This window comes from Bidens hawaiensis, unplaced genomic scaffold (genome assembly GCF_021521415.1).
Source record: "Bidens hawaiensis isolate Kalapana, Puna unplaced genomic scaffold, B.hawaiensis_p1.1 tig00021713_1, whole genome shotgun sequence".
NCBI classification, from domain to species: Eukaryota; Viridiplantae; Streptophyta; class Magnoliopsida; order Asterales; family Asteraceae; genus Bidens; species Bidens hawaiensis.
In genome coordinates this window covers 237,455-259,071 of record NW_027493379.1, presented here as the reverse complement: position 1 = coordinate 259,071, position 21,617 = coordinate 237,455, and the positions used below count along the sequence as shown (strand labels likewise).

General features: G+C 36.5%; 3 protein-coding genes across 3 annotated transcripts; 2 read left to right on the top strand and 1 right to left on the bottom strand.

Moving 5' to 3' along the window:
* Positions 1 to 2,995: 2,995 nt before the first annotated feature.
* Positions 2,996 to 5,243, bottom strand: LOC143564091 (uncharacterized). Its single transcript, XM_077051474.1, has 3 exons — positions 5,230 to 5,243; positions 4,919 to 5,113; positions 2,996 to 3,685 (listed from the first exon to the last, which is right to left on the bottom strand). Exons 1-3 carry the CDS (start codon positions 5,241 to 5,243, stop codon positions 3,031 to 3,033), a joined length of 864 nt encoding a protein of 287 aa, XP_076907589.1. The 3' UTR covers positions 2,996 to 3,030.
* A 1,441-nt stretch (positions 5,244 to 6,684) lies between these two features.
* Positions 6,685 to 7,942, top strand: LOC143564075 (uncharacterized). Its single transcript, XM_077051461.1, has 2 exons — positions 6,685 to 7,143; positions 7,272 to 7,942. The coding sequence occupies exons 1-2, from the start codon at positions 6,870 to 6,872 to the stop codon at positions 7,598 to 7,600; spliced, it is 603 nt and encodes a 200-aa protein (XP_076907576.1). The 5' UTR covers positions 6,685 to 6,869; the 3' UTR covers positions 7,601 to 7,942.
* Positions 7,943 to 9,391: 1,449 nt separating this feature from the next.
* Positions 9,392 to 11,604, top strand: LOC143564074 (uncharacterized). The gene is made up of 3 exons (XM_077051460.1): positions 9,392 to 9,747; positions 11,053 to 11,187; positions 11,314 to 11,604. The coding sequence occupies exons 1-3, from the start codon at positions 9,427 to 9,429 to the stop codon at positions 11,431 to 11,433; spliced, it is 576 nt and encodes a 191-aa protein (XP_076907575.1). The 5' UTR covers positions 9,392 to 9,426; the 3' UTR covers positions 11,434 to 11,604.
* Positions 11,605 to 21,617: the final 10,013 nt, after the last annotated feature.

Genomic DNA, 21,617 nt, shown 5'->3' with positions numbered 1-21,617 from the left:
CCCACCGCTAGCACGAGTCAACCACCTCAACCGCCAGAAGTAGTTCACCGTGATTCTAAAAAAATCAAACCCCCCAAGGTACTTTATTAAGTAACATGCATGTTCTGGCTAAGCTTGTTTGATTGATCAGTGGCGAAGCTTGGACATACACGCCGAGGGGGGGCGGACTCAATATTTATAAAGAATTCATAAACTAGAGAGGGGTGGGCTCAAAATTCTGTTGGAAACGGGTAAATTTACAATGTATAAAAATTTCCGTCCGAAAAAGGATAAATTTACACTATTGAGCGAAAAAACGGAGGGATCGAGCTCAAAATTTCGGTCGAAAACGAGTAAATTTACACTATGTATACAAATTTTCAGCTGAAAAAGGATAAATTTACACTACCGAGCGAAAAAACGGAAGGGGCCGGACTCAAAATTTCGGTGAGAAACTGGTAAATTTACACTATGTATAAACATTTTCAACTGTAAAAGAATAAATTTACACTACCGAGGAAAAAACGGAGGGGGCCGGGGCCACCCCTGACCCCAACTAGCCTACGCCCCTATGATTGATTGACTGGTTCTATAATCTATACACACATATTTGCAGATCAATGAACAAGAAAGTGCAGAAACGCGTTCGAAGAAATTTAGAATCCGATCTCTTATCTCGAGTGAAATGGCGAAACGAAGGGGGAAGCACCAATGGCGGCGGTCACCTACGAATTCACCAAAAAAGAAAAACAACCCCTCCACCTGTCAAAGTCCAGCAACTATCAAAAAGAAGAGAAAATGTGACATGTGTACCGCCATGTTAACCGTCAGTTACTTGAAACAAGCGGCTGTACGTATTCAAGACAAAAAGCCAGCTCGGACGGAGTCCAAAAACACCGGACTAACAAAATCCTTGTCCTTCCCGTTACTCGCTACCAAAACAAAGACCCGAGACTCTGAGTTACAAGAACTTAAACATAAGTTGAAGGAGCTTAAAGACATCCAGACGACAAAGGACAAGTTCATTCTACCGATGAACCAAGGAGTTGGATGTCCGAAACCAATGTTAACGAGACCGGAATCTTTTAGAACTACCGCACCCGCAACTTCCCGAAAGGATAGCAAAAAGCAAACCGCAAATCAATCAAAATCTCTCAAACAAAAGATCGGTTTGGTCATCAAAGTCGATGCTAGAAAGGAGAAGCGTAGGATTCTTATGGATGCGGTTTTTCACAAGGTCCCGTATGGCGGTCGGAAATCTTCCAAAGATCCAAAAAAGTGGGCCCCGAGAAGCTTAAAACAAGTAAACACGCGTCTTCTGATAAATCTAAATCACACCTTAACAAAACGTCTTCCAGCAGTGAATCCATGAGCAAGTACCGTAAGTTACTAAGCCAAACATCAACCCGAGATGGAAATTTCATGCAGCATCATAATAATGATCATAAACCAAAGCTGTTTGTGGCTGGCGGTCGCAAAACACATAGACGAATGCGTTCGTTACCTAATATTAGTCCCTATGACTTTAACCATAATCAAGAGTTTCCGGTTAAACCCACTATGGACACGCCTTTAAACATATCTAATGATCAGAGATCAACGGATCGTTTATTATATCCAGAAAGAATAAACGTGTTAGGCAAGCAGGAAACAAAATTAATTGAGAAAGATGACGAGGGTTTAAACAAAAATCCAGGATCGGATACAGATGCATCGAATTATCAAATCAACCACCAAAATGATCAGTCTAAAACTAGTTCGGTTGAGAACAATGGGGACAGTCAAGAACATATTAGTCATGATACTCAAGAGCAAAACGATCACCAAAATCATGTGGTTGAAGAAGAGGAGCCTCGTGCCGTTATTCAAGTTGAGAACGATAAGCCTTTTAATGAAATACTTGGAATGTTCAAAAAGGTTTCTGATGAGAAACTAAGCAAAGAAAATGAAAAGCAGGTAGCCAAGAACTCTGCAGTTGACCAAAATACGTTGGATCATCAAGAAGAAGATAACTCGGGTTCTGAGCATACGGGTGATCCCCAAAACCTAGAAGTTAACCAAGATACACTGGAGTATAACGAAGAAGATATGTTAACATTAGCCTCTGGTTATGAGGTCGATGAAAACCTGGAAGTTGAGAAAGAAACCCCTCTTTCTGAGATTGACTGGTCAACGCAAGATTCAGCATTTGACTCGTCTTCTTTGAGCATACCCAACTCACCAATGGAAGGTGCTATAAAAATCAAGTTTCAGTTATATATATATGTGTGTGTGTGTGTATTCCTAACATGGATCTACATTGATGGCTGCAGTTGAAAACAAACCGTACACATTCTCTATAAATGATCTTGATGACAAACGATCTAGCACGCACATGATTAAAAACAGAAGTTTACACTTGGATCTAGAGTCAGTTAAAGATAACCCTGAATTCCAATTCGTAAAACAAGTGTTGGATAAATCTGGCTTTCTAAAGAACGCGCTCCTTGGAGAATGGTATTCTAGTTACCAGCCTATCGACCCGTTGTTATTTGAGGAAGTAGAAACTAGTCTCCTTCAAACCAAACTTCTCGAAGACTTAGATTCAATGAAAGATGAGGAAGTTGTTCAAAAGATTATCAACGACCAGCATCTTCTTCTGTTCGATCTAATCAACGAGGCCTTATTGGAGATTCATGGTAAAACGTACACTTACTGCCCACATGCATTGACTTGCCGGTCAAAGGTCAGCCCTATGCCTGTCGGGTGTCGTGTTCTAGAACAGGTATGGGATGTTGTTAACATGTACTTAAGTTGGAAACCCGAGTTCCAACCGTCATTAGATGATATAGTGAGCCGTGATTTGGCCAAAGGGAGCGGTTGGATGAACCTTCAAGCTGATGCCGAGTTTGTAGGCATTGAACTCGAAGAGCTGCTTATGGATGATCTGTTAGATGAGCTTGTTTTTGATGATCTGTTATTGATGTAAAGGACCAATCTATATATATTAAATATATTAAATACTAATATCAAACACTTGACAAAAAGAATTTTACATTGATCCGAAAGAAATTACACTTGAAACCTTCTAAACTCGAACCAAATCTCGTAATGATTAAAAAGTAAACTATCGTGTGTATGTTTTCCCATATATTCAAGTCCTAAACTTTTTAGCCGCTTACTGCACTCATCCCCACCCAATCTTGAACAAAACTTCACGTTATGTGACACGAATATTCTTCCATCTACAGGTTTCAATCTACTAACCAATCTTTCTAACCCAACCCACACAAGTTTATCAGGCATATGAAGAAACACGGCACTAGCATATATTAAATCATATGTAACCCCTGACCCAAATCTTTTAAAATCCATATCTTCACCTTTAACAATCAAAGGCCGTTTATGAAGCAACCCGTTGGCAGGGAGTTCATACCTAAATGCAGCCATGAGAGAAAGCTCGTCTCTTTTAAGGCAATGGAAGTGTTCTGGCGTTAAGTAGTGAATGAAATGTAACCCCACCCGAAGGGTCCCGCAACCAATCTCCAAAACCCGTGAGTCAGGGGTAATTTGGGAAGATTTTGCAAGAAATTCAAAAACGTCTCGACCACCAGCCCATGGCTCACCGTAGTTGCTGTGGTGCTCTTCTACCAGGAGTTCACCTGGGCATGGTAATGACGTGTGATTCTTTGCTTCCTCTTCATCGTAGTGTGATATTCCTTTGTACCTGTTGATAATCAGTTTTTAGAGTTAGCATTGTACATATTGATAATCAAATACCATTCTGGTCAATTAGGGCCATGATAATTATTGTCTGATAGGGGTGTTCAACGAATCGAATTTCGTATTCTCTTCTAGTTTTGAAATTGGGAAGCTGGATTCGAATGCTATTACTGAACCTGAACCGAATCAAATTTCAAGTTTTTCGAGTCCCATTCGAACACTATATACCCCTAGTTGACAAGCTGCTCTAGAAATAAAATTCAAATAACAAACTAAATAAACTAAAAATCAAATACTGAAACTTAAAGCCTAATACTCATATTGTATAGAATAGGAAAAGTTGATTTAAACCCTAAATTATGATCTAGGGCAAGTATAATACATGATCATATCACTAATCTCGACAAAACAAGTGGTAATTTATAAAACTGAAACAAAATTATAAACAAAACATGAAGAAATGGAATTCACTTGATGAGATCCTGAGCACGAGTGTAAAAATTAATGCCAATTATACGCCATGTTTGTGGTGAGCACATATAGTGTATATGTGTGTGGGCCCGGGGGGTGGGGGGGGGCAAAAGTATCTTAATCAGGCAATGATAGCTGAAAGACATGAGTACATGCACCAATCGGCCGATGGTTCAGTGCTATGTGTCTTATGTCCAAGACTTTATGCAAAACTACTATCGAGCCGGGGGATCTCACCGGAAGCAGCCTCTCTATTCCTACGGGGTAGAGGTAAGGCTGTCTACATTTTACCCTCCTTAGACCCTACCATAGCCTTGTTATTTGTGAGATATACTAAGTATGACGATGATAATGAAGTTCATTGAGTACAATACATGATTAGATTACTAATCTCGACATAACAAGTTTTGTCGGCCGGTAACCGGTTTTTGGTTGTATGGAATCGTTTCAGGAGAGAGGATTACAAATCCCAGAACCTACCGATTCTGTTAATTAGTTTCGGTCTAAACTAAACTAAACTAAACTAAACAATCCTAACCTGTTATTTAGCCCTAATTGCATAATATTGTACCCTAAGATTCTCCCTAGTAAGTTATGGAAAAGTTAACATACAAATGAAATTAATGTGCTAATGTGAGAATCAAGCAGTCTAATTATATATACAACATAGTGTACTACTTGATTCTCACAGTTAGTATGTTAATTTAATTTGTATTGGATTATTATTTTTTATAAAATTGAAAAGAAAACATGTAATGTAACATACTGGATGAGATCCTGGAGCTGTTGAGCACGGGTGCGAAGGACATTAAGTTGCATATGAAGTCCGTTGAGTTGGTTCTGGGATTTAACCCACTCTATGTCATCCTTAGTGGCCAAGATCTGTTGCTGACTAGTGTGGACAGTGGGACAAGATGGAAATAAAAATATCTGATAATTTAGTTTAAGAAGGTGGGTCCACCTGAAACTTAATTAAAAATATAGTCGGAGTAGACGGGATATTCAAAAACATAGCAGGTCAAGACGGAATACTAAAAATCCTATCGGTCGAGACGGTATTAAACTTTTAAAACTTACCAGATAAGAACCATGAAAATATGAACGACGAAATTCGTTCAAAATGCGTCTTGGAAGACGAAATTCAAAAGGCTCTTTTTTCAAGAAAAAATTAATTTGAACGGACCAAATATGAAACATAAAAAAACTGTCTGTAGAGATTGTTTTTTACCAAATGATTTAAAGTAGAAATATAGACAAAAACCCCAATATTTTTAAAAATATGGTTAAAAATGTCAGAAACTTTACAAATGTTAGCTTTTCATTGGTTGGAAAATCTCGTCGGTTATACTACCATTGTGTCGCCCCAGTACAGATTCCATGGGTTATTTTGAGAATTTGGATTCATTTTGGATCTTTGGATCATTTTAAGAATTTTCCCAATATGAATTACGTGTTGACCATGAGAAGCATGAGGACATAATGTTTTACTCTCCCACTATTAATATATACTTGAGAAATTCTTTTCTAAATTTCTCATCAAGACCATGTGTACGTTTTAGTGCCCCACGCTACATCAGATTTGCAATGGCATTAAACACCATTTCATGGTGGGCATCAAGACCTTGAGCCACTTTGGGTGTGAGCGTGTTAATGGGCTCAAATGCAAGACGCTTGGAAATATGTGTATTTAATTCCTAAACTGAAAACAAAAATACAAGTGTAATGAGGCGTTAAGTCGTCAACTCAATACACGTAATCTAATATAAGTCCAAATTGTGGAAGAGAGTATAAACTTCATATCTCCCAATTTGCCACACCCCAATTTTACTGAGGCTTGGTGTGAGTGCGTGGCCAGTTGGTGTCAAGCAAACAGAAAGTAGTCAAATGTCATAAAGTTAGAAACCAAAAAATTAATATTAATGTGAAAAAGCAAACTTTATATATATTGATGATAAGAATCACGTGACCATCTCACCGGTCAACGAATTTCCATAAACCTTCATAAATCATAAATCAAATATTAATAAAGCACAATATATATGCCACTAACACATAACCTAAAGACTTGAATCTCCTATAAACCTCCATTTCACATTAATCATAAATCAAATATTAATAAAGCACAATATATCCCACTAACACATAACCTGACTGACTTTTTAAAAGCTTACAAAGACCACTAGTTGTGGAGCTTCAATATAGAAGACAAAAGTGATGTGACATTGATGTAACGTGCTAACAGAGTTTTAACATCGTGCCAAAGCTAAGGGCCTGGATGCTAAACAAGGAAATTGTAATGGGGTAATGGGGTTTTAACAAGGAAATAATGAAGCTTTAACTTGTTACCAAGGCTTTAAACCACAACACAATGTCAAAGAGACATGTTAGAGCCCCACTGTTTCGTGATGCTTTAACTCAACTATTAAAACCCCACCAAAATAAGTAACTTTATTTGAAACTAATGATGACTGCATAATATTTATTCATGGATAATGTTTTTAAAAAAATAATTTTCAAATACCACTTTACAACCCCGAATCACATGGCGAGAAATTAATACGTATACATACTACTACCCTGTCTACATTCATTATCCTTAAATACATCCACCTTTTTTGAACTAATTTGATGTCAACATATTTCCCACATTTTCACGTCATTAGACTCATATATAAACCAAATCTCATCTATATATTTCTTCAAATAATCAACTTTGAATGATGGATTTGTTTGATTTGGTTAATTCATACATCGAAAAAGGCTATGAAGTTGTTGTTGAAGAACAAGAAAATGAAAATAATTCGGATTGCGAAGATTCGGATATGGAGGAGATAAAGGATTCATTGAAGAGATTGTTTGCATTCGATGAACAAAAGCGAAAGGTAGCTGTCGAAATTCAGAAAGCTCGACGACGCGTGAGTTCATTGCCAACGTCGTCGGGTTTTAAATTACAACTCGTGACTAGGTTGCGTCACCAAGGGTTAGACGCGGGTAAACTTTTCTTTTTTCAAATTTATAAGTATAGTTTTAGACGACTTAGTTAGTTTTACTATTCAAAAAGTACTATTTCAATATAGATTTTATTTTAAATTTTTAATGAATATAATTATTTATTTCAGGACTTTGCAAATCAAAATGGGAAAAGAAGCCATCGGGGTGCTACGAATACATCGACGCTAACATTAACGGGCGACGCTACATTATTGACGTATCTCTAGCAGGAGAATTCGAGATAGCTAGACCAACACAAGATTATGCGTTGTTGCTGGACGTTTTCCCCAAAATCACGATTTGCATGGTCAACGAGCTCCAACAAATTGTGAGAATAATGTGTGACGCTATTAAGAAGTCAATGAAGCAACAACAGATGCACGTGCCACCATGGAGAAGGCACGAGTATGTTGAAGCTAAATGGTTCGGATCTTACACAAGAATTACTAACGAGTAGTCCATTTTTTGTCGTTTTGATAGAATTTTCAATTTTGTTTGAAATCGAGCATGTAAATGATTTTTAGAGGTACACAACTAAATTACAGAGTGTAAAGTATTGGTCTCTCTTTATAAAACTAAAATTTTGTATGTTTCCAAAGACGAATTGGTCAAACCAGTGTGTTTATGTTATATGTGTGATTTTTAAGATATTGTGTGCCAAGGGTTATATATTACCCACAATGCCATGTGTTTTACAAGCTTTATAATATCCAAATAATTTTGATATTAAAGAGTTGGATTGAATAGCTAAGATCATGACAGTGTCATGATAAACAACAACGCAAACATGCAAATGTACTGAAGACTGAAGAGACCTAAAGAGAACTGATGTGTAAGTTAAAAAGACATATTGTTATCAATCAAAGTCAAACAAAGGATATCATACTTCAGATATGTATGAATTCATTCACAACACACATGAAAAAACATAGACACAAATTCAATATTTAGTTTGACTCTTAACTTGCAATCAAGCGTTAAGGTCCGGACCAGCGGGACATGAACAATAACACCCCTATATAAACGTGTTAACTCTCTTTTGGTATTTACAAAAACTACTTGCATGTTCTTCCTTATTAATATTCATTGATTTTTTTAATGAAAACGTCCAAAATAATGATTTAAAGTTTCAACTACATGTATATATTTTAAATGACAAATTTAGGCTTAGAATCCTCATATACTAGTATGGATCCTCATACACCACTTTTTGCCTATAAAACTCGCATATGGTTATATAGGCCGTATAACATCTGAGTTGTGTCAGATGTTCTTGGTCATTATTTCTGGTGCCTTGTATGATATGGACCGTATAGACAATTAAAAAAATAGACACTTTTATAATGTGTTTTGTTATCTTTATTCTGAAAGTTAGAGAAATTGTAAATGCTTTGCCTTACAAGGTTATATTTATACAAAGACTTGAAGATGAGTAAAATATTGAAAGGTTGAATAATATAATAGAATAAAATGAATTTAAATTTACATTAACATACTTTACGAAGTAATTTGTAGTTTTTTTGGCAAAAGATTATATTATAATCGTTTAAGATTATATTATAACGTCTTTTTGCAAAAATTTTCTATACGGTCTCATAGTCTTATACGACCCATAGAAGTTTTATGGCTTATTGGGTGCTATACAAGCAAGTAAATACTTACAAAGTCGTATAAGTTGCAAAAAAACTGTTTTTTTCCTTCCATACTCTTGTCGGTCACGCATAGCTTAGGTTAAATTTAATTTGTTACATTACATATAAAATTCAGTTACTAAAAGTAGAGGTGCATAAACCGGTTTAAAACTTAAAACCGGTTCGGTTTGGTCAACAAAAGTCAAAACCAGTTTATTATCGGTTTTGGTTCAGGTTAAAACCGGTTTCTTACCACGTTATAATCGGTTGCAGTTCGGGTTTTGATCGGTTTCGGTTCGATTAACCGGTTTGAAACCGGTCTTGATGGAGAAAATTGCACACCAGTTCCAAACCGACGGTTTCTACATAATTGGTTTCATTCCGGTTCGGTTTTCGGGTCGGTTCAGTTAACAAATGGGCCTTCGGTTAATTTCAAAAAAAAAAAAAATTAATAATTTATCACGCTTAATCTGATATTTAGCCAGTAATCAACGGCTCTTGTTGACGGCCACGCCAAAACACCCTACACCCTCTCACACCTAACCCATCTCAATCTTATAGAAAATTAACACACGATTCAAAACCAAATCGAAAACGATCAAACAAACAAACACCCATTCGATCCATCAGTCTTTACAAACCAAAGCAAACCATGGAAGGCGTTGGTGCTCGTCTGGGCCGATCCTCAAGTCGGTACGGAGCAGCCACCGTGTTCACAGGTCCCGTCAGAAAGTGGAAGAAGAAGTGGATCCACGTCACACCCAACACACCTTCATCCGATAATAATAATAACAAACACCATCATTCTAACGGAAACGCTAACACCAATAATAATAATAATAATGAGGCAGCATCTCATATTCTGCTTTACAAGTGGACACCGATTCGTAAAACTCATAACGACGATCATTCCAATGGTGATGACGATACTGCCGACGATGAACCGCCTCGCCGGAAGATGAAGTATATTCCGGTATGGATTTGTTTTTATTTCTTTTCGTTGACTTTGACCAGATCTGGTTTTATTTGTCGTTTTAAAAACCGGTATTTTACTCGCACAGGATTTTGTTAAAAATTGGTATAACCGGTTGAACCGGATTAATTAGTTTAAGGTACATTACTAGACATCATACATCAAATACCGTTTTTTTTTTTTTTTTTAAACCGGTATTTTAAAAACCGTCTAAAAATACCGAGCTCTAAATACTGGTTGAACTGGATTGAGTAGTTTACACTGTAATTCCATATAATACAACTCAAAATTATAACAACTTCATACGTGAACCAGACATTACACATGAACAATGATCGATTCAATACTGATTTAAAACAATATTTTGAAAACTGACTAACAATACCGGTTGAACCGGATTGATGATTGAATAGTTTACCCGGAAATACAGTTAAATACAACTTAAAAATTAGCCTAAGGTACATTAATAAACATCATACATGAACCAAACATTACACATAAACAATGATCAAGTCAAATAATGGTTTAAACCAGTAATTTGAAAACCATCTAAAATACAGGGCTCTAAATACCGGTTGCCTTACCGAAATCCGGGGGTTTTCTAAACATTGCTTTTATATGTCATTGTTGTGTTTATTTATGGAATTGTTTTAAGAATGGGCCATATTTAAGTTGAAAAAAAAGGTAGAAATTTGTACCTGATATTAAATCTAAATGTACTACTATAGTTGTAGCTTATATGCATATTTTGGAATTTGAATTGATGCTAAAAGGCAAGGGCTTTTTTTAAGTAAGACATAGGTAGACCATTGTTAGGGGTTTTAGACATGTTTTACGGCTAGTTTAGGCCGGTTCCAGACAATTTTTTTGAGGAATTGTTTAACATCTACTAAGTGCGAATATTTGTGTGTTTGAAAAGAATGATGGTTGAGTGTTTGTTGGACCGAGTGTGGTGGATGGAATGGGGCTGGCCAAGCGCCATCCATGGTTCAGCTCAGCCAACTCAAACAGGCGCCAAGAGGGGGGGGGGGACCATCGCCTGCACCATTTTCTTCATTTATGCATTTTAATACTTTCAGTTAATTCAATCCAAGATAGCTAATGGTAGTAGTACAAAACACAGTAAGACCGTTAGGCATTAGTGTTTGCTTAGTATTTGAAGCTGGAATTTTTTAGTACCTTTTATTTGTTTATTCTTACTTTCAACTCGATTCATCTGTTTTCGTGTAAAGTTTGAAATTGTTGTGTAATATAGTAAGGGATTGTTTTATGTTGTGTGATGGTTTGTTGTGGATGGATGATCAGATAGCTCTACTGGAGGAACAGAACAATGAGGCGCAGACTGATGAAGCGAAACCCGTTGAGGATGACCCAATTGCTCCAGAAGCTGACCCATCTTCCAAACCTGACATGAATGATGCGCCGATGGAAGAGAATCAGGTAATGCGTTTGTACATGTTCTTTTTGTGTTTTTTGTAGTTTTTTGCAGAGTAGCGTTTGTCATGAACAGTGTGTTGTCTGCAACATATCAAGCGTCTTAGAGTATGAATGTATTTGTTATTTCAGGTTTCTGAGAGTACCGAAAAGCTAGAGCATAACAAAGGCACTGTGGGTTTGAGTTTGAATCTAAATGCCCGTGATGATGATGGAGACGAAGAATCGGAAGACCAGCCTAACGGCAGTTGATTGGTTGGATGAATAGCCACATGATGAGTTGGTAATTATTTTCTAACGAATACCAGATAGACAGACAGAAATGATTGTGAGCTAAATTCTGGATTATTAAAGTGCGTGATTGTGCACATTTTTTTTACAAAGAAAGCTGTGAAATTGGACAACTGTTGACTGATTTAAATGTTTCAGAACTTAAAAGAATTGTCAAAGATAGTTTCTCTTATATGGTTTATTATTATTTTTTTAGTCTGCATTATATATATTTCCAAAGCCCTCAGTTTTATAAGTTAACAGTACAAGTAAATTGCACTCATAATGGTAGAGATGTGCCAAAAAAACTGGTTTGGGCCCGGTAATCTGGTTTCTGAACTGGTACAAAATATCACGCTAAATCGGATTGACCCAAACAGATTCCCAGCCTGGCCCTACCTAACGATTTGTAGATCAGTTTGTATTCTCGTGTTTGGAAACTTCTTTTGGACCCGACCCGCTCTTAAACATGTTAAGAAACCAGTTAACCGTTTCTATAGCTTCAATTATTTCCCTCGAGTTTCCAATCCGAAACGGTTTTACACACCTCTATATGGTAGGGTATGAAAGGATAGGATGTGAACAAACATCCTGAAAGAGATCTGCACTTGATAATTTTATACTGATTTGTCAACTATAGTATGAAGATAAAATTACTTGTATATACATACAGGAAGCCAAGGAATAATTACAGTGATGTGGCTAGGGGCGCTATACATTAAGCTTTCTAATAAAATGACTAGAAGTCACCTGTGTAATAAAAGGTGCTAAAAATGACAGGTAAACTATGTTAACTTAAACTGGTAAGAACACTAGAGTACTAATATATAAATGAACAGGTACACATGAATAATGCAACTAGTACACTTCTCTATAAGTTATTAATGCCTGAATCTCTCCACATATGGTGGTCCATCGGTAGACGTGCACAAAATACCCGGTTCCGAATTCAACCCGTAACTGGTTCTTATCCATACCTGACCCGCGGGTATGACCTGGTATTAGGTTCCTCCCCAGACCTATGCCCGAAAGCGGACCCGATCTGGACCTGCCGAAACCGGTTCCACCTTTACTTAGTCAAATCCCGACCCGAGCCCACTTGAAACCCGAAAAAAAACTCAGAAAACCCGGTCAAATACCCGACTATACCCGGAACTGGTTCCTACCCGACCCGGTTTTGACTTTTATTACTAGATCCCACCCGGTTCCGATTCCTAATAATACCTGGTTCGTGCACCTCTATGCATCTGTGCACATCTCTAAATGTTGGACTTGGAACACATTAGCCCAACCCAAACCAAGAAAACGAAATCTTAAAACTTAAAAATATACCAAGCTTTTCTCAACCCAATACCCATACAGGCCCAGTTTTGCAGAATTAAAAAAACACACGAAAGAGAGTGTTGTGTTCAGTCACGGCGGTTAGAAAAACAATCAGGTGTTTTCTAAATGTGTTTTTACTTATTTCTAATTAGTGATTCACATTCAAGGCTTTGGATTTTAGGATGATTATTGTTTAAGTTAGGGTTTAATGAAAGTTGAAGTTTGTGGGAGAAATTAAGAATGTTAAGTTAGCAAGCTAGGGCTAATAATATTAACAAAGTTTACTTTCATTCAATTTTAAAGTATGTTCTTTAATTCATTCAAGACTATGCTTTTTTATTTTTTTTATAAAATATGATATTGTTTGTAGCTATCGTCTAATTTGTTTTCAGTTGTTTGACAATCTTATTTTGAATCAATAAGAGACATGACTGGTTAAGAGGTAACATTTCTCAATCATTCAGCATGTAGCATGTCTCTGTAATTTAACCATTAAGAGGCTCTATAAACAATTAAGATGTGCCTTTTTAGTGAACCAAACACACTCTACCTCTGAACGATTTAGATGTAGCCTCTAATGGAATCATTAAGAGACTACAAAACGACCCCTAAGAAAACTCTAGTAGCAACATTATCAAGATTTTAGTTCGATTTTATTCGTCATGAGTTTTTTATATCATCATATGCTCCATGTATTCCGAATAGAACGGATTCACAGAAACAAAATGCATCCTTGCAACGTCTACAGGCGGTTGAGAAGGTCAGCTACATGTACCATTATAATGATTATATATGATGGGTTCTAAGTCAATGTGTTAGTTATTCTCAGAGGATTGTTAAAGTATTGGAACTTGCTGGTGAGTTGATGGAAGAATTCGTCACTAATTTCGCCCCTACCAACCGCAACAGAGGTAAAAATTTGCGTTTGGATCTTGCAAAGCTAAATTGATGTCAAACGAGTCAGTTTGGTTGAATGAAAACAATTAGCTAAAAATATGGGTCAAACGGGTTAGAGGGGTTAAGAGTCGTTCAAAGTCTATTTTCTACAAAGTAAATGTCATAACGTATTAACTGTAGTAACAACGTATTTTTCTCACTGTTTCACATTGGTTATTAAACTTTGGCAAAGTGTTTGGGGTCACTAAATGCTTGGCCCGACCCATTTCAGCATGTATTAAAAGTGGCCCATTTCAACCACAACTCATTACATGACCCACTTATTCTGGTGCTCGGAGATGCAGCAGACCATAGCTTTTTGATCATAATACAAATCAAAACAAACATAATGTAATCCGTTATGAATAGTGATATTTACATACGCACATGAATTGGCATATGTTTTCGATTTTATTAATGGTTACGTCGGTTATGTTTATTTAAATGTTTAACTCAGCTGGCTCGGGCTCTCGTGTTGCAGCTCTAGAAGTAGCCATATGGTTCCAGAACTGAAAGGCTCGATGTAAGACTAAACAATTGGAGAAAGATTATGATGCCCCAAAGAGACCATTAAAGTCTTTTAAGGGATAATGATGCTCAAAACCCTAAACAAGAAACTTTCATGCAGAGGTATAATATTAATTTTTAATTAATCTTGCAAATGTGTAACATTAATTTGGCATTTTCTTTCTACTATTAGTGTAAAACATCAAATCATTATCACAATGGTAATGTTGAAAGGTGTTCTTTACAAAATCATATCAATCTAAAAGAAACTGTCACAAGAGCTTTTTAGTTAATCATAAATTCGACAAGTGCAAGTTCAAACTTTGACTCTTTATGTAAGCTATCTGATTTAAAGATCCAATTTTGACTTTTAAAGTAATCTGTTGGTTGTTTGATAACCATTGAACATGAAACTAAAGAACAATGAAGTCAATGATACATTGAATTATTGAGATTTTAAGAAGTCTTAAGGTATGGTTACTCGAGCAACTGAACGTCTTTCCTGACTTAAAAAGGCATCGATTACGGATCTATCATGAGGTTTGTTAGTTTTACTCTTGAGTATGTTTGTAACACGTGTCGGTATAATTGGTTCGCTATCGGTATACTGGTTTCTTTGTATATATATGTTTTAAAAAACTTTTTAAATTATCTTTTACAAGTTAACGGGCATGCGTGGTTTAACGTTTATGCGTCTATTTTTTTCGGGTTTAACGATCCTGCCACAACGCACAGGGTCCTAAAGCGGAAGCATTTTGGGAAAATTGGAAGAGTTGGTTGGAAGGGGAATGTTTGTTTCAAATTGAAAATGTTGCAAAGTGTTTGATACTATTGACTTTGCTGGTCAAGTATGCATTTTTCTGCCCATGTTACTCTTTTAGTAATTTTGACTTTTAAATTGACTAAAAGGTCACCCGACAGGTCAACTGTCAATTTTGGTCGAGTCAACGAGTGAATCTTTTTTATGAAGATGATACTCATGTGGTTAATACCTCTTATAATAATCGTGTTAATATTTGTGTCGATGGGCTTTTATTGGTCATCTATCTTAACTGCAAGCATATTAGTTTTTGCTTATTTAGTTAATTTATAACTCAGAGTTTACTAATTACAGGGTTAGATAATATAAAAGCAAGCCATTTGAATTGCTTTTGTGGTCAAATATGGATAAAATGGCATTTACGGGCAATTTTGGAAAATGGTTAGTTTTGGATAAAATGGAAGAATTGGTTGGCAGGGGGAATGTTTGTTCCAAATTGAAATTGTAACTTTTTGGTCAGTTTTGACCAAAAAGTCAACTAGCGAGTCAAATGTCAATGTTGTCGATGAGTAGATCGTTTTTGTGAAGATGATACTGAGGTGCATGTGTAACATCCCGAAATTTCTAAAGTAATATTTATTATATTATTTTGTCGGGTGAAATAAACGAGTTAGTGGAACGATAATAATAATAGCAAAATAAGAAGACTTAGTAGGATAATTAGATGGGATTAGATATGGACTAAAATGAAATATGGGCCAAGGCCCATTGGGCTTAAGGGAGTATAAATACCCCCTTAAACCCCAATCCTTTCCATTCCATCCATTTATCCATCCTAATCTCTACACACTCCAAAACACACACAACCCGAACCAAGATCCAAAGGCGAGGACCCGAGCTCGTTGGTGCTAGATCGTCGTGACGAACCAAAGCAACAAGACCAGCTCGTGTTCGTAGTTCGACTCATTTACGGTACTTTTATATCGAGAACTTGTTCGTTTAGGTTTGAATTAGTATAGAAATGATAGATCTGTGTTTGTATGGTAAAAACGAATCCAACAAAGCTAAACTTACTGAAAATGGATATGATTTGATGGGTTAGTCGATTGATAAAAGAACCCGTAACCTATATGCCTAAATCGCACCCTTTAAACATCGATGTTAGGTCGATTTGATGGTTGGGGTTTGTAGGCGCTGGTCAGACGATTCCGTGGATACCTAAATCGAGTTATTTGGTTAAGAAACGAAGATGATTAAGGGATTTAAGGACGTACAGTACCTGCAGCTGGACAACTTCGCCTGCAAGCTAAGTTCGCCTGATGAACTTCGCCTGCAAGCTAAGTTCGCCTGATGAACTTCGCCTGCAAAGCTAAGTTCGCCTGATGACAACTTCGCCTACGGCCAAGTTCGCCTAACTGGTAACTTCGCCTAAGGCCAAGTTCGCCTAACTGGTAACTTCGCCTAAGGCCAAGTTCGCCTAATTGATAACTTCGCCTAAGGCCAAGTTCGCCTAATTGATAACTTCGCCTACGGCCAAGTTCGCCTGACTGATAACTTCGCCTAAAGCTAAGTTCGCTTAAGGTTTAACTTCGCCTAAAGTTAAGTTCGATTAGAAAATAAATTAAAAACGATAAGTAAAAGTAAGCTAATACTAGGCCACCAGATTAAATCAGACAAGTATTGATACGTGTAACTTATACAGTCAGCCGAGCTCAGTTAAATAAGGGATTTACAACTATCGGAGGAAGAAGCAGAGTTCAGGTGAGTTTCTAGCCCCATTTATGTGTTATGTTTTCGGGGCTGTGTGCATACTCGATGTGTTGTTAATACATTTATCCTAAGTGATAAGTGTATGCCATATGTGATATATGTGATGGATATGAATGATTGCTTGTCGGTACGCGAACGATCTTTGGATATTGCGCGTACTGTCAGGTCAAAAATAAAGGTACGAATATTATATATCGAAGATGTATGAACATTACAAATGAATACTTGTCGGGGCGTGAACGATCTTCGGATATTGCACGTATCGACAAGAGGTATGGTTGTTAAATGAATGATGTAAAGAACGCCTAGAGTGTTCTTATGCTATAATGTAATTATTGTATATGTGAAGTATGTGTATACAGGTACACGAATGGTATGTGAGTTCTACGTTCGACATAGTAAGTTAGGATGGCAAATCCCTCTAGCTTTTATCGGACATAGACTCGGCTGGTGATGGCGTAGTTAAGGACTGCGGGCCTTTTACGTAATGTAGATGATAGATGTAAACGTAGATAGGGACGGTGGGCCTTATACGTGTTACAGATAATAGACGACAACGTAGTTAAGGACTGCGGGCCTTATACGTAAAGTAGATGATAGATGTAAACGTAGATAGGGACGGTGGGCCTTATACGTGTTACAGATAATAGACGACAACGTAGTTAAGGACTGCGGACCTTATACGTATTATAGATAGGCATCAGCATAGGAAAGGACTGTGGACCTTATACGTGCTGTATTTGTATTGTGGTAGCATAGGGGAGGACTGCGGACCTCGTACGTGCTATGGTTTAGGTTGCAACATAGGGAAGGACTGTGGACCTTGTACGTGTTGTGGATGTAGGATGGCATAGGAAAGGACTGTGGACCTTATACGTGCTGTATTTGTATTGTGGTAGCATAGGGGAGGACTGCGGACCTCGTACGTGCTATGGTTTAGGTTGCAACATAGGGAAGGACTGTGGACCTTGTACGTGTTGTGGATGTAGGATGGTATAGGGAAGGACTGCGGACCTTGCACGTACCATAAATGGTGAACATAGGTAAGGACTGCGGACCTTTTACGTGTTCACGACCTTGAGTACAGGTATAGACGGCGGACTATGAACGTACTCTCGGTAGACTGAGGTTAGTGATTGTAGATATGTATGTATGTATGGTAGTAAGTATGTATGTAGAACAGAAGGGTAACTAGTTAAGTATGGATATGTATCTTCGGATATGTATGTATGTGTATGTATTCTATGGCGTCCGATTAACTAGAACTCACTCAGCGTAGCTGACTTTTAGTATGCACGCAGGTGAGTAGAATGAGACAACTAGCTTGAGCGGGCACATGGTGGGCGAATAGGAGACTGGCATTTGAAGACTCAAGATGTTTTAATGTAATTGACGTTTATTCTGAAAGACAAGAATGTTTAATTAAGGCAAGTTTTGGATTGTTGTAACGTTTCATGAAAGTTTTTATATTCCGCGAAAGTTTTAATGAACTCTGATTTGTAAGAACTTTGTTTATTAGTAAATCCGACGCTAAAGTAGGGCTACCGGGTTCGGGGCCTTACAACATGCGAACTTTTTAAACCTAGACCGGATTGGCTGGTTGAACCGGTCGAGACCGCGACTCCCTTACATTACACACTGAGAAACTTTTTCAAGAAAAATAAGGAAGAATGTTGAGAAACCTAATATACAACTTTCATTTACGTTCATTAGTGTGTTCGTTATATTCATTCAAGTTTGATTTTTAATGTTCATTCATTAAAAAGGGTTTTTATATATTTATAATTTATATTTTTCATTTAATTATTCAAACATTTAATTTAATTATGTCATGTCTGTGTATTTAGTATAATGAATTATATAATCGAGCATTAAAAAATATGGAAATTTATAGTCAAAATCATATGTGCATTTACATTTTTATGGTTTGTTTCGGTTTTTAGGCTTAATTAAGTTTATTATGATAGTTTAAAGGATTTTTTTCTCCAGTTGTAGGTGATGAAATTTAATTTTGTAAAATGGCTTTATGAATGCAGGTTGATTCGATTCTCGCGTTCGTTTAACTTGTGAAAACAATCTATTGAAGGAAAATGTTATTATAGATGTATAACGTTAAATATTTGACACCTATTTAAGTACTCGAAATGTGTTCAACAACTGCTATGGTGGCCACCACCATTGGATCAACTGGCTTGGTGGTGTTGAGAGTATGGAGTCATGTAGCTATAACTTTCTTTAATTCTACCATTAGACAATTGATGATATGCTGATGCTGAATAACTTTGTTTAGAGGTAGAACAAAGACTATTTTTTTTTGGATATTTTGGTGTTATCGGAGAACCATTTTATTAGCTAATACAAGAATCTGTTAGTAAACACATATGTTGATTTTAGAAATGGACAAAGTTAGTTTTTCTTAAGATGCTCTACAATTACAAAGTGTTACTGGCACATCCCAAAAGTTATTTTCTTTTTTTGGTGTTTACCGATTTTGAAATTATTGGTTGTGGTTATTGGTTGGACCATGAGATTTATGCGCATATACAACTTTTAATGAGGGGGAAGTTTGAATGACTTTTAATGAAGTATATTAGTATAGAAAGCAATTCATGTTCGGTTTAAGGGGGTCGATTGAATCTAGAAGGCATGAACTAACAGATTCGAGTACTAATACTATGTTGCTAATTGTCACCACTATAAACATGGAAAAAGATGAGTACATATTGTCTTCCCTCATTGGCCCACTTGGTTTGTAATTAAACTAATATATTCATAATAATTTAAAAGTAAAAAAATTTAAGTAACCCGCGTAACACGTGGGCTAAAAGCTAGTTAAAATTATATATAACTATGATGTTTCCATGTTTGTATGCTAATAGTTACATGATTGTGCGTCAGGATATACAAGTGACACTGAGGGAAGAAATTAAAAGCGCATGCGAGTACCGTCCGTTAGAGAAATGTGATTACATATATAGCGCAGATATCAAACGAAATCTATTGCAACAAACTTGAATATATTGTAGACAAATTGAACGCGACGAAAGAAACAATTGATAAATATCATATAGCAACTTGATACATTGTAAGTTACATGAAACCTAATTAAATCTTCTTCATGTTGAGACATTATTGCTCTTGCATTATTATATGATTTACTATTGTTATGTTTCATGAACAATTCATATCAACAAGAAATGTCCAAATAATATTAAAGATAGTAAAAGAGTTGTACTATGACATAACCACTAGTACTAAAGTTGGACCACCAGAGCCCAATGCATGAATAAATTGCTGCATGAGATGAAATATGATAAAACAGTACCTGCGTGTCACAGGGGCCTGGCCCATGTGTCCCCACACTGTTGGCCTTTGGATACTATTTAACAATCTCATCATTCAAACCATCACTTAACACCATGTATTATTTGTGGAATGGTAAAATTACAAAACCTATGCATTATTGAGATATTGATATTTAAGTATGAGATTAGTTTTAGTAAAATATCACGGGTTTAGGACGGGTATGTATTAGGTTGCATCCATTCGATTACCTGAACCTGTTTCAAAAGTAGTTATATGTTAATATATAAGATAATCTTAAAAGTTTAAGACATTATGTAAATTTATTTTTTTGTAAATATCATAGGCGTAGGCAACTTTAGGGGAACGGGTTTGGCCGAATCCGTAAAAAAAAATTTAGTGTTATATATTAGTGTATTTTGACATCGAGCCCGTAGAAATTTCAACATCGAACCCGTAGAAAACCCAAATCTAAGTGATAATCGGTCGTCCGTCCCTCAAAATTTTCCAAACCCGTAGGAAAAAATTCCTGGCTACGCCAATTGTAATGGCGGTGTTATATTAAAATTAGCAACGTGATGGAGTAAACAACTATGAAAAGTTCAAGAAGCCAACTAAATACAAGTGAAGTAAAAAATTCACCAATTGTTTCTAGGGATGAGCGGGTACCGATACCGGTACCAAAAATACCGGTATCTATTTTCCCAAATTCTAGGTACTGGTATTGAAATGTTTGATTCGGTACTGGTTCAGTACATGTATTGAAGGAAAAATTTGAAAATACCGATATCATACCGATACCAAAAATTCAAAATTTGGTACCAAGTCGGCACCTGTGCATTACTCGTTTTGCTCATCCCTAGTTGTTTCACTCCAACTTTAAAATAATTACAATGATAGTTTATGTAGATGCGCTCCAGAGTTGTAGTTTTGATACTGCCTTGTCGTCTTGGATTGGGAAGGATATGACATGCTCAATTCAAGAAGACTCAATATAAGTCTATATTATGATTTTAGTCATAGTTTTCAGAAATTACACATTTTTTGCATCTTATATGGCTTGCATATAAACTAGTTGAGGACTACGGGGAACTATTAATAGACGGCAGTTGATTCAACTAATTATTCTTGTTAATTTGATATTGACTGAGTGCAATGGAGGCGTCAAAAGGGGTGCTGTCATTCACTTCAGCCTTTAACCAGCTGCCAAACCACAACACAGTGTTGACGCTAAACTAGACGCCTTCCTCTTGCCATTCCCAATTTCCCATAACTCCCAAAGGTGGGGCCCACCCCGTTTTAACCAATTATTTATTTAAATATCTAGTTAAACCACTATGTGTTTGTTAAATGGTAGGTTAGTTAGAGCCCACTGTCTACGTGACAGTGACGTGACGCTTTAACCTGCCAAACCATATCATATATCTTAAATAAAAGTACCTTTTAATGCAACTGAATAATAAAATAATCTTGTAAATTGATTCAATCAGTCGAATAAATAAGAACTGGAACCAATATATTGCTAAAACTAGTGTTTTTTACTGAAAGTGAATGGTTTCAACAATTA

What these genes read in the sequence shown, in the direction of transcription:
- LOC143564091 (XM_077051474.1), bottom strand. An exon ending in CAGCTCCAGGATCTCATCCA is followed by an intron (nt 3,686 to 4,918) that starts GTATGTTACATT and finishes GATTATCAACAG; the next exon opens with GTACAAAGGAATATCACACT.
- LOC143564075 (XM_077051461.1), top strand. Translation starts at nt 6,870, where the DNA reads ATGATGGATTTGTTTGATTTGGTTAATTCATACATCGAAAAAGGCTAT. An exon ending in TCACCAAGGGTTAGACGCGG is followed by an intron (nt 7,144 to 7,271) that starts GTAAACTTTTCT and finishes TATTTATTTCAG; the next exon opens with GACTTTGCAAATCAAAATGG.
- LOC143564074 (XM_077051460.1), top strand. Translation starts at nt 9,427, where the DNA reads ATGGAAGGCGTTGGTGCTCGTCTGGGCCGATCCTCAAGTCGGTACGGA. An exon ending in GGAAGATGAAGTATATTCCG is followed by an intron (nt 9,748 to 11,052) that starts GTATGGATTTGT and finishes ATGGATGATCAG; the next exon opens with ATAGCTCTACTGGAGGAACA. An exon ending in CGCCGATGGAAGAGAATCAG is followed by an intron (nt 11,188 to 11,313) that starts GTAATGCGTTTG and finishes TTGTTATTTCAG; the next exon opens with GTTTCTGAGAGTACCGAAAA.